Source organism: Gallus gallus, chromosome 4 (assembly GCF_016699485.2).
Source record: "Gallus gallus isolate bGalGal1 chromosome 4, bGalGal1.mat.broiler.GRCg7b, whole genome shotgun sequence".
Classification (NCBI taxonomy): Eukaryota; Metazoa; Chordata; class Aves; order Galliformes; family Phasianidae; genus Gallus; species Gallus gallus.
This window is the reverse complement of record NC_052535.1, coordinates 11,816,309-11,829,445: the sequence shown is the minus strand read 5'-3', so window position 1 is coordinate 11,829,445 and position 13,137 is coordinate 11,816,309. Positions and strand designations below refer to the sequence as shown.

The 13,137-nt window shown below is 44.8% G+C and overlaps 1 protein-coding gene across 29 annotated transcripts in view; it reads right to left on the bottom strand.

Annotated features, from left to right (window-relative positions):
* The window catches only part of ARHGEF9 (Cdc42 guanine nucleotide exchange factor 9), a 193,235-nt gene that overhangs the window by 7,197 nt on the left and 172,901 nt on the right, over window positions 1-13,137 (bottom strand). For 18 of the 29 annotated variants that reach the window (XM_015278575.4, XM_040699573.2, XM_040699571.2 and 15 more), the window contains one exon: window positions 10-2,491. The exons of 6 other annotated variants lie outside the window; for them this stretch is intronic. In XM_015278575.4, the coding sequence (XP_015134061.2) occupies window positions 2,310-2,491 (182 nt within the window). In that variant the 3' untranslated portion in view covers window positions 10-2,309. Of the gene's footprint in view, window positions 1-9; window positions 2,492-13,137 lie in introns of those variants that run through there. 5 more of the 29 variants (XM_015278576.4, XM_040699577.2, XM_040699578.2 and 2 more) reach the window with 1 other exon arrangement.

Below are 13,137 nucleotides of genomic sequence, written 5' to 3'. Positions count from 1 at the left end.
TTTTTTTTCCCCTAAGCAATTAAAAAGGAAAAGGAATAAGTGAAATTTCCATCACGCTGACAACAGATTGTAATCTCTCTCTCTTTCTCTCTCTCTCTGCATCTCTCTCCAGCCATTCAGAAACAGTGAAACATTTCAGTTAACTCCTGCAAACCGATTCCATTCACTTCTCTAAATAACCCATTCTCTTAAGCAAACATCGTAACTGCTACATGTTCAGTATGAAAATCCGAGCATAAAAATGCAGAGATACAAAAGAGCATAGAAATTAGCTGTGATACAAAATTTGCGTCCTATGTGGGATTCCCAGTGTTTTTCTGCTGCCTGCCACAGAGGGGCCACTCCTCCTCTCCAAAATGCCAACCTGGCGTTGTTGCACTGATAGGTTTATAGGTGACTGTAAGGTGCTGAGATTATTTTTGTACTTAAATAAAAAATACAGCTGCTGCCTTCTAACATGCCCTGAAATAACCCAAGCTCCATGGAAAGACTAAAATTGCACTCTCTGCTTTTGCCATTTTCTGAAGTGATAAAAAAAACATTTGTCCTTGCTACTGGCCTGAGGTGCTTACGTGGGGTATCAAATTGGAAAGAAAAATATAAATATCATGATCTATTATTTCGACTCACGTTTTTAAAGGAGGTTGCAGAATAGCCCTGCAAAGTTTAAATTCATCTTCTAAACCTGGTTAAATAATCCCAATTGTCCTAGTGCACAATGGTTTGTTTTATGAGCTTAAACAGAAGCTTTTGTGCTCACAAACAAATGTACTTAAGGCTAAAATTGTAGGAAGCGTCTTTGAAATTACAGCTATGAATCTCCAGAGGGAGAAAAAGAGAGAGAAAGAGATCCGGAGAATTCAGCTAATTGCTCCAGAGCCCGCTGACACCTGGTGTCATTGCTGCAGTTCAGATCTAACTGGTTGGTTGATTTGGATTAGGTCATGGGCGTATGGCTGAACTGCTCAGGTCACATCCGTACCTTTCCTGAAAGGCAGTCCTCAACTCCTCTGCAGCTTGGGTGCATTAAATACCGGGTAAATACTCCCAATTATCCTTCTGCTAATGGGTGCCTGCCACTCTTTGCCTGGGAGGTCAGTGCCGACGTGAAGCCGGCCATCTGAAGTGCTATAGAGTCGAGCAGGCAGTGAGCGCAGGCACAGCCCTCGCTTCTGGGATCACTGCTCCTGCACACAGCAATCAGTGGTTCGTTAATGCAGTACTGTGCGGGCCTGAGTGCGGCCAATGGGATGGGACCTTAGTTCCTGAAGAAGGAAAAGTGGCCATTTGTTGGAGCCTAATAGCCAATTTTCTCTAGCTGGAATGGAGGGCATGAAGCCATCAGTTTTTAAGCTTTTATCTTTGCATGGAAAACAAAGATAGGAGTGGGCTTTTCAGAGAGTCGAGTCTCAGCTTAAAAAGAGAATGAATCCAAATCAAAGATAACCCCACAGAAACAAAATTAAATGCAAAAGAAATAAAAGCCCCCGATATTCTTTTCTCAGTCTTACTCCGAGCGTGATCACATCACACTGCATTGAGAAAAAGACAGTGCTTAAAAAAATGCAATAAGTTAACTGAGGAAAACCCATCTCTCACTTCCTAAATAGCTGCTACCCCTTCTGCTTGTTTTCACCTGCCCGCAACAAAACAGTTAAAGCCAGAGAAATACTGCGCAGCAGAGCATGGTGCACAAGGGAGCACATCCAGACAGGCACGAGTCAGACCAGAGAATGCAGGACAGGGACGGGAAAGGATCGATGCTCTTCATTGAAATGATAACTCCGGGACAGCCAAGGAAGGGATGGAGAGGGAGGGAGTGGGAGCAGAGATCTCCCAGCACCCCAACAAACAAACAACCCCCCCATAAATAAAATAAAATAAAATATACACCAACGTAGTCCATGAGGAACTTCGATGAAGAATTCACACAAGCAAGAAAGCATTCTGGGATGCCAATGACGACTTCAATGAAAATGAAGACAAAAAGCAAAAAGAAAAAAAAACAATGTCCGACCAATGGAATAAAATAAAATAGGTCACATGATTGGAAATCATTGGTGCTTCCTAGTATCTAGTAGCAGACTGCTTCCCAAAAACAACAAAAAAAGTTTTTGGTCCTTCTATATATATACATATATGTATATATATATATATATTATTTTTTAAATGTGTATATATATATATGTATATATATTTAGTTGCAACAGTGCTTCTCCGAAAAAAGGTCCATCTATAAATATAATTTTATTTATTTTTATTTTTAAATTTAAGTTCTTTTAAGTTAAAATTCTCCATCTCTCTAAGTATTATTTTTTGAATGGTGTTAACCTGCTGAAGTTTTGCCAGAATGGTGCCTGGCTGCGTCTGGGTTCGGTGAACTCGAAGACCTGGGACTGGGATATGCCATCTGTCACCATGTATTGTCCCTGATTTAATGGATCCTGGGGTGGTGGGTAGGCTGGAGGAACCGACTTGGAGTAGCTCACACCTGCATCGATGATTGGGGGGAAAAAGAAACAGATCAGTCAAAGTGCAATTGGGTCAATAGTCTTTCTCCGTCATGCTATCGTTTATCACTTTATAACCAGGGTCCCAAACAACAGGGAGACATGCTAGAGACAGCAAATCTATGGAGAAATGCAGCAGCTGCCTGAACTCCCAGCGCAGAGGCTACAACTAGACCACAAGCTGAAGGTTTGGAAAGGATCCATTACTTTTTTGTATTGGCAGAGTTTCGCCTTCCCTCATGGAAAAGTCCTGCGTGACCTAGCGAGACACAAACACGTGGCCAAGCCATACACACTCAGTCACTCAGACAAAGGCAGAGAACCACAGCAGTTGATCCCGCTCTCAAATCTAGCACCTGCAGTTTCCAAGCTGGGTTTCTCCCTCCCTCCCAGCTACTCTCAGCAGGCAGCTGTGCCCCAATGCGTCCCCATGACCGGCCCCGAGCAGCGCAACCCCGGGGACCACTCGGCACCAGCTCCTGTGCCGGAACGGGACAGAGCATGGCAGCTTGGGAGGGATCTCCTGCAGGGACCTGTGTTGCTTCAGTGCTGTTCAGCCGATACAAAGGGCAGCTCATTATTTCAGAAGGTTTGTAGGACTTTTCCATAGGGTGTTTTTTATTTGTTTGTTTGTTCTTAATTTACTGGTCTTGTTTCAGCCAAAAATGGCTACAGGCAATGCAGAAAAGGCTGCTTCTGCTCAATCCAAATCGGTAGCAATGGAGAGACTGGCAAGGCTACATTGCCAGGGTCTGTCTGTGGCTTGGGGAACAATTCCCATGTCTGTGAGTCACAAGTTGTGTGCAGGAAAGGGGTAAGGGGACACTGCTCTGACAGCTTTCCCACTAGAAAGGTGAGCTTCAGCAAGCTGGGACCTACGCAGCCCGTTGTAAAGGATGACGCACAGATTGCAATTCTGGGAGTGTAACAGGAAGGAGGCACGGAGCCCCCGAAGCACAGACTACGGGGAAAAGTCACAGAGCTACTTCTGCATTTCCTCTCCGCAATGCCATTGACGAGGGATAATCCCTCCTTCAGCCTCGGGGTGCTGTGATCAGCTGGAAACCACAACTCCAGAAAAGGGCAGGAGCCGGGAGGAGCGGGGCTCTGAAGCAGGTTGCTGTAAGCTCTGGCCATCTCTGGATCCCCTCTGCTGCATGCAGAACTGCTCTTCCTTCTGTGGGGAGGGCAGCCCCGGCCGCGTGACGGGTGGTAAGCTTCGCAAGGGCCATCTCGAGGCCATTGCCTCCCTGGTTTTAACCGCAGGAGCGAGGTGACTCTACCAAGTAGATCAGTGTCCTCATCTGGAAAGCGGGATGGCATGACCCACCTACCTCACACGAGGGTTGTGAAGCTAAATTAATTAATGTTTGTAAAACACTTTGAGATCCTCGGCTGGGAAGGTGCTAGAGAAGGCAAAATACGGTGATTAGCACCCAGGTACCACAGCAGTGTGCGTCAAAGAAATGTGACTGCATTCAGTTAGCGGTTCCTACCCACATACAAACACATGCTTTGTGGGACCAGCACCGGCTGGCCCGGGAACAGGAGGGCTGCACACAGTTGGGTACTTACAGACAAAGGAAAAAGCCTCACAAAGTGCACTCATGGAGCTCACCTGACAATTTCTGTATGTTGCCATACTACAATCCAGGGCTTCTTTTAGATACGAGGCTATGGCTTTAGGATGGCTTTAGGAGAGAGAATTAATTTGCTTCCCCTTGCTTCAGAATTTACCAATCCTGAATTGTTAAAAACTTTTAAAAGGTTCGGACCAAAAGAGATACCAGCTTGACTATATCTAACTGATTTCTCCTCCTTTGCAGCCAATACCATCAAACCATGCCTCTCTCTGTTCCCTATAGGGAGCAACCAAGGCCTTTCCTTATGGTGGATAAAAACTGCTCTGTGGTTCATTACTCGTTAACCTTTAACAAATTCAACACAGTTAATATTTCAAACTCAGTTTAAAAGAGCAGTCTGGAATTGTTCTGCAGCTGCATCTGTTACTCTCATCAATGAGTTTCCTGCTCTGTCTTTCCCAAGCACCTCTGTAGCACATCTGCAGAGCAGAGCAGGGTCAGTGCTGGGATACCTGAGTCAATTTCTATACCATCCTTCTTGGTGGGACCCAACGCTCAGTTTGCACTTGCCACACAGTGACTTAAGCCAGTGATGTTGCACAAGAGCAAAGCATGGACTTGAGCTCATATCTACCCCACCTCTTCCCTCCCTTCTGCCACTGTCCTGCTCCAAGTTGCCTTTCTGGAAGGCAATTCAGCGTGTGAACAGAGCCTGGAGAGAAAACTTCTGAAGCCACACACATGTGAAGACATTCCCATGGAGACCCCCAGCCATTGGTGCTTAGCCACTTCACCACACATGAGGAGAGGCTGCTAAGGACTTTTAGGATCTGTGGCAAGATGAGGATATGGTTGTCCCTTACATGGCTGTTGTTGGGAAATAAATCTTCTATTGGTACATAGTCTGGATCTTCAACCCAAAGGACTACTTCAAAGGGAAGTAGTCCTACTGCCACGGGGATAATTAAATAATGCTTCACAACACAAAACAGCTGTGAATCTAAAGCTGCTACCAAAGGACACACAGCAGTTGTTTCTAGCTTTGGAAGACCTCAGCACCACAGTGCTTCAATGATGCAGCCCTGTGCGTTTTGCACCCTGTGGCTGCAGAATTGCAGCTAGCCTTGTGATGCATCTGGTCTGCCATGCTGAGCCAGGCCGAGCTCTTTATTGTTTTTAAACCAGTTTGTAGAGGGTAAACTGCTATTCTTTAATCACAATACAGAAGTGCTAAGAAATCTCCTGGATCAGCAAAGTGTTACACACTTGGAAGGCTGGAGAAGTACAGAAAAGACAGTCTGGCTGAAGTCCACTGGCACTGATGGAATTACACTGCAAAGAATGTAATCCATAGTCTGTCTTCTCCAAAAGAGAAAAAGGCAGACTCCCCTGGCCAGATCACTAGCAAACCCCCTTCGGTTCTTCCCCAAGAGAACCCTTTTGGTCCAAACTCCTGGAAAAGCTCTATCCCCATCTGGAGCATACCCATGCAAACACACACTGCCACATCCCTCAGTAAGGAAGCTCAGACCAATATTCTTCAAAGTTTTTTGTCTGTCCCTTCTCAAGGACGCAGGGGTTGGTATCATTAGCATCTAAGTTGGATGAGCTTCAAAAGCTGGTTGGTTCTATTTGAATAAGCAGCCAAAGGTTTGAATATTTATCATATTTATCAAATGACGTCCATGGCCTAAATGATCAAAACTGTGCATCTCAACGGCATGCATAATCACTATCTGTTTGTGGGCATGCAAATAAAAACAATTGTGCTCTGGCAAGTCAGGCTGATAATTCCCTGAGAATACATTTTCTTGTGAAGCGGTGATACAGCACTTTGCAAAAGCTAGAGGTGCCCCAAGAATGGCTTTGTTTTTGACATACCCGTGTTCTTGACAACGCGGAACACAGGAATTATGTGCGGGGGAAGCAGTGAAATTCACCTAATCTGAACATCTTCAAAAGCCAAAAAAGAGCAGTTCTGGGAAAAAGTATGACAGGTTGCTGTTTTTCTGTTCCACTCTGAAGTGGTTTGTTCTCTCGTCAGAACTCGGGGCTGTTGTGCAAAATTGTCTCTTGAGGGATTTTATATATGCAAAGCCATCACTTCACTGCAATTCAACAGAAAGAAACGAGCACAGCTCTTTTCCAATGCAATTTTGGGCTGCTTGGCGAACAGAATTCAAAGCACAAAGGGAAAGAATCGATAGATAAGTAATGATTTCTACACACAGCTGCTGCACTGCCTTTCCGAGGCATAAGAAAGCAGCCATACACCAATGACCAGACTTGGAGCTCCTTCTGCTGGTTCATGCATAATTCTACACTGTAGCAGAATAGAAAGGCTGCAGCTGCATAGCAAGATTGTCTAGCAGGGTGGAGGTATGGAAATCCGTTCGGAACGAGCACAAAGAAAACTCCAGGGTTTATGCTTTGGCTAGACAAAACTGGTAAAGAGAGATGCTGCTCTGTCAGTTGAAGTCATGTCTTTTTTTAGTGCTGGGATACGTCACTTGGAATCTTCTGAATGTCTCGACTCAGAAGAAAAACAAAAAGATTTATCATGGTCTCTTTTTTTCCTTCTAATTCTTTTTTCTTCCCTCTATCTGAGGTTACAACAGGGCTTGACCAGCACGAGAAGATCTAGGAGCATGCTGTTAACTCACAGGCAATCCACACGGACACGTGCAGAGAGATCCAGTTATAACCTAGTGGGATGGCTCCATTAGCACTGCGCCTCGCCAGTGTAAATAGAAAACATACACAGAATACACTCAGATTTGCCTATATAATAACCATGGAACTTTTCTTATGAGATGGTTATTCCACCCTCAGCCTTTAGGTTTTTATCTTAAGACTTTAATCAGGAGCTATTTCATAGGCTTTTCTTCTACCTATCCAACTAGATTTTGTGCTGCTCGTTAGCCAGAGCTGCGTGGGAGACAATGAAATGTCACCACCTCATTTCCCTGCCGGCCGAGGGACGGCTGCTGGCTGGGAGGGATGCGGTGCTGTGCTGCAGAGCCTTCATTCCCTGGGATCTCAACAGCAGCTCCTGCATCTCAGAAATTCATGAATATTGTAACCCATACTCAACATGGGTAGCAGGGAACATACCTCAAGAACACTAATTGCTGTGTGGTTAATTATTCCTGCAATAGCGACAAGTATAGTTTAAAGAAGCAAGAAGAAGCCATGGCTCAATGGGTACAGCCCTTTGCCCTTCTTCAGCACGTTTCAACAGAGGATCTCAAAGCACCTCACCACTGTTCACTCCATCACTGTTGTATTTAAAGTTAGCAAACTGTTCTGTATCTGACACCAGTTCTGCTGGCTGCAGGCTCTGTTGTTACAGCCAGAGGTGAGGATGGGGGCAGGAAATGTCTGCCTCCAGCAGCAGTCCTGAGCAGCCATGGACTGCACTGCTTTTCACCTCCATGCTAAACTGTCTGACTCAAGTTTTGTCATGCTCACCCAATTCAAGGGCATTAAGTGGTGCATTAGCCATGGCTCTTTACAGCGCAGGGGACTGTACTCAATGGTTTGACAGAGGTAGATATTACCAGGAGTGGTGCTGGTGAGGAGAACATGCCTTAGCTCCCTTTTCTAGGCATTAGCCTAACTTCTCTTTCTTGGAGGAAAAGTGCTCACTGCTGCCTTGGGAGGGACTCTGCAGCCTTGAGAAATGCAACAGAGGAAAACATATGTCAGGGCTGTTCCACAGCCAGCCCCAATATCTGCAACTACTGAGGTAACTTTACCTCCCTGAATCTATCAAGTCCGTTACTGCTACCTGGTGTCGTTAGACTAGACATTAAGATAATGATTCCTTGTGTGATAAGCAAAAGCTAAGTGAGGCAAGATGGAATAAATGATACTAGGGTTTTATCCGTCAAAGCCAGCTGAAAACGAATTTATCCTGTCTCGTATGTATATAGCCTCCCTCTCCTCCAGCAATCTCTGCAGTGATAGCAAAGAATACTCTGTCTGTTTCATTGATAGGAAGAGATATCTTCATCTATCACTGCCCTGAAATGCAGCCTCTTCTGGGTTAAAGAAATGCACCCAGCAGCACTCACCCAAAATACCTCACTGAACTGAAAGTACAGCAGTGTCTGGGCTGACAGCCTTACTGCAGTTGGAATCTCAACATGACATTGATGGCCACATGTTGGCTCTTCACATGAGGGCTTGGTATTGCTGGAAAACCCAAGAGGTCTGTTTCACAGCTCGCCAAAAATTCCCCTGGGGAACTTGCTCAGAAGCATGTGCCCACTGCTGAGTAACCAAAAACATAATCAGAGGTCTCCTAGCCAAAATATTGATGGTTTTGTTCAGTATCACATCAGTTCTCAGATGAAAGTCCTTACTCCAGTTGGGTTCGTAATACGTTGAGTGAGAAGGCACCTGTCCCAGCGATCATCACAGAGACTACTGTATGTGGATCAAAGCACTATGAAGTGCTGGGGCAAACTGCAGAGGTTTGGGTGAAGTCTCTATATTGCAGGCAATGGGATAAGCACGGTGATTTGTCTGAATCTGTGGGGAAATGTCACCAAGAACACAATTAGCTCCATTATTTCTCCTGTGCAGTGGGAAGCTCTGTGAAAAAGGGAAATGACCCTGATTATCTACAATGCCCCTCTTTGTTTCTAAGCTTAGTCTGTGTTGCTCAGTGTTTTTCATTCCTCCTAAGGCTGCGTCTCCCCAGGCATGAATAGGATGGGGAAACACCAGGGTCAATCTAGTTAGAAATGATGATGCAATAAACTAGGTACAGACACTCAGGAAAACTACAGGAGGTTCCTACAGACTCTGTTACCTGGTAAGACCTGTCCTTGCTGGCAAGATAAAGCCAGCATAAGTGCAGTCATCTTGTTTTGCTATGCAGGCTTGCTGGGGGAGAGTTTAAAGTGCAGGAGCTTGAGATGTCAAAGAAAAGCTGTTAAGAGTTTGGGTCAGGATTTTATGAGCTAGTTAGCTGTGAGCTCAAGTAATCAGAAGAGAAGAAGTTAGCAGAATTCAGTGACTCAGAGGGAATTTTACTGCAGGCCAAAGCAGCTCATGCTGGCTGATGATTTAACCCCTGCTGGGGTTTGCATAGCTGGGCTTTTATGGGCAGATTTAATGACAACATCCTTCTACACTCAAGGCTAGGGATGATGGTGATTGAATTTATGTTTTCCTCCTTTCACACATCCCAGACCACCAGGCTAAAGACTTATCTTTGGTGAAGCTATTGCACAGTACAGAGGAGAATGCACAAGACAGAGAGAATGACAAGAAAGAGCTGTCCCATAGCGTGGCCCTGCAGAGCTCCTGGCACTGGGAAACCCTCTCACCCAGCTCCAAGGTCATTGTTCATTTGTACAGACATTTCATTTTCCAAAATGGAAATATGATTGGGAAACAGAGCTTTGAGAATGGAATCTCTTTACTGGGCAGTGGAGCCTCTAATCACCCTGAAAACCCTGGCTAACAGCTTCTAGGAACATAGGCAAAATTCCTACTGTGCCTGAGGAAAGGAGACAGCCCGTGTGCTGTCCTGCATGGGAACAGATGTGGACAGAGCTGAGGATCTGATAAGTAATGGAATGTTTCTGAATGCTGCAAACACTAATGTTGGGAGGGGAGATTAAAAGTGGCCATCAGAACAAAGCCCATGATGGATAGAGGCAGTAAAGGGGCCTTCTGTTTTCAGACACTCAGAAATCGAAAAAGTAAGCTGGATAATCCTGTGTCTGTGTTAAGAATGGACTGGAGATCCACAAGGGATCCATTTTCATTGGAGGTTTAGCCTTGTTTCTACGGCTGTCGTCAATCACAAACGCAATTCTGGAAGTGCAGCTCGATGCTATCTTAATGTCATGCTTGCCAGTGCAGGCAGCAAAAGTCTTCAGTGGCACCTGGACTGATCTGCAGAGAAACTGCACACTTGCTCGACTGTAGCATAAAAAATGTTGTTTTTGTAAGTCAAGCCAAATAAATTTCTCAATTATTTTACCATTTCTAGGAAACACTACACTGAATTCCATTCCCAGTTACAAGGCTGACATTGAGAGAGGCTAAAGGGCTGTAACCAAGAGGCAAAACCTGCAAGGATCAATGCAAAAAGACAAAGCAACAAACAGCCCCTTTCCCTATCTGTTGGTAAGCTGCACAACCAACGCTACCCATTTACTTTATGTCTAATGGACTTAAAGAAGGCTGAAAATTGGTTTAATGCTGTCTTAAGGCACCTGGTTTAATATCATTATGCTTTGCCCAGTCCAATAAGTAGTGCAAATCCCAGTATATTGCTGAAATCTGACCTTATGCATCATTAAGTTGATTTGGAAGGAAGCCCGGCACTGCATGCATGCACACATTTCTGCGTGAGTACAAGCATTAGGAGGCAGCTGCTTCCAAACGGGCTGGTTTGTGCTCCACAGAGGACCCTTGTTTTGGGATTGAAAATCTCTCACAACACAGAGCTGTGCTCTCAGTAAGTCCACCAAAAGAAGCTTCCATTCGTTTAGAAAACTGAATTTTAGGGTTTTGCCTCCCACTGTTGGTGACCGCCTAGTGTCTCCCAGTGTGCTGCAGCAAGCTGTGGTTTAAATGCTTCCTTTCAGATCGAGCACCAGCCGGCTCCCAAGGAATACCTCTGGGAGGTGTGGTACAAGAGCACATGAAGTAAGCTGCAGTTTATACTATTTGAAAAATGCTTTTCTGCTTCACCTCTAACAAAGTTGATTGCATTTTCCATTTCACCTCCTTCACAGCTTTCCTCTCTTCCTTAAGTATTCTGTGACAGGGAAATTACCATGGTTTCCCATTTAAGAGGTGGAGGGAACAACCGAGATGATCTAGAAACAAGCCTGTAATAGGCATCCACTGACACGGGAGCAGAGCCGTCACCACATCAGCTCAGATGCTGAGCCATGAGCCAAGCAGGAGCCATGGGGAACTGTCCAGCAAAGTCCTTAACTGGAAACAAATAAATAGTCCTGATGAATGCAGTGGAAGTATTCCTATTCCCAAGGGGCCTCACCACTTTCCTGGTAGAACTGATGCCCCTGAAACACCCTAGTCCTCTTCCAATGCTCCTGGCTTGCTGAAGGAGGCTGCGTTGGAAGGACACAGGCAGCCCCTATCAGCACCTTGACAAATTCATGGACAGTCATGTAAAAGGCATGTGGAAAGGTTCAACCAGCAGTCACAGAAAGCCATCTCCCAGGAATGCCCTCCTACCTCTCTCTTACTGAGCAATTTCGCCAGCTCCCTGCTGCAGCAGCCCCATGCCTCTTTGGGTCTTGGGCAAAACAGGGTTAGAAAACCAAGAGTTTTCAGTCAAGCATTCAGTGCAGGTAAAGAAGTTATGTAATTTGAGGCTGAACTATGATTGTCACAACGTAGGACAAAAGAAACAGAGCCTACTAATTTAATGGTCCTATTGGTTGTTATTTCAGATTTCAGTAAAAGAACCAGACTTTGCCTAACTGGGCGCTTGAGGTCTGACTTCGTTTCTGTCCATCTCAAGGACTTCATCTCATGAAAAGAACTCCCTGTGTTATAGCATAAGCTTGTCCTGCGCAAAAGAAATGCTGACTAGTGTTTTACAAGCTCATTAATTTTACCAGAGAATCCTAGGTTAGTACCCCCCCACTTTTCATCTGAGAGAAAGAGAGAGAAAGAGAAAGAGAGGAAACGAGAGCAATTGCTGAATAAGAAATCAGTACAGTACAGTTAGGCTTATTATGATTGTGACGGTGCAAGTACAGGGATTTAATTGGGAGTACTGGTAGGCATGCTCAGGCACCTTTGAACCATGTCACGTACTTAATGACTAAACAGTAAAATTATTAATTAATAGTTAATTAATAATTTAATTGAACAGTGAATAATTAAGACTGTTTTTGCCATGGCCATCATGCAAGTCAGATTCTCCAGTTTTCCAGTTGCCTTAATTTCTATGGCTGCTTCCTGGTGGGGGGTGGATGTGCAAACCCGCGCTTGTGCTGGTGTCTGCTGCTGCTAGAACCACTTGGACACTGTCACGTGCATGTCCCCGACTGTGGGTGTGTGCATATTTGGAGCTTAGGAAATCTGGCCAGGAGAGCTTTTAGAGAACAACTCAGCAGACAACATAGGAAGTTAGTAGAGAAGAGAAGACTAATGACAATGGAGAGACACAGCAAACCATGGCGGTTACACTTGGCCTAGCCAACCACTACTGGACCAGCAAAGCCAGTAGACAACAAACAGGTGAGGCAGAAAGCAAAGAGCTTCTTCAACTTCTGCAAAAAAAAAAAAACCAAAAAAAAAAAACCCAAAGAACAACAACAAAATAAAAACCCCACACCAAAAACAAACAAACAAACAAACAAAAAAACAACCCGAAACCTGTAGAGAATGGGGAAGAATCTGGGACTCACTATAGCCAAGAAACTATGAATGCTCTCAAAACCCTTTTATAGTCCTGGTTGTGTTGAGGTACTTTGGTAACTAATCAACATGCCTATGACTTTATGAAGCCTTGGAAAACTTGAAAAATTACATCTCTGACTTTCCCTCTGTATTTACTACTTCAAAACCTGTAGCTGCAAGAGTTATTGCAAGAGATAATTAACACCAGCTGTTTCACCAGTTGAGACTCCGTTTAGTGTATAGCATGGCATTTATTAGTTGGCTGTAGTCTGCCTGGGTTGGGAAATGAACCTGACATTAGAGATATATAACATCTTTACCAAGATACATTCCTTCCGAGAGCTGATGCTACTGTGTCATCCTTTAAAAGTTACAGGCAGCCCCAGGAATCTTGAGCATCCCCATCCCGAAAGCAGGGAAGGGGAAGGTCTCCTACCGTGTCCAATATTTTAGCCATCTTTCTTTCCTAATGGGACACACACTTTGGGAATTAGCAAAACACCTACACAACTTCGCACTCACTCCCATCTCAGCCTGAGATAAACAACCAAGAAAGATTTCTGCCCCCAGGGACAGCTTCTGGACATCAGACTGGAGATAACGAGATCAAATTCATCTCTGGTGAAATTCCACTGGCT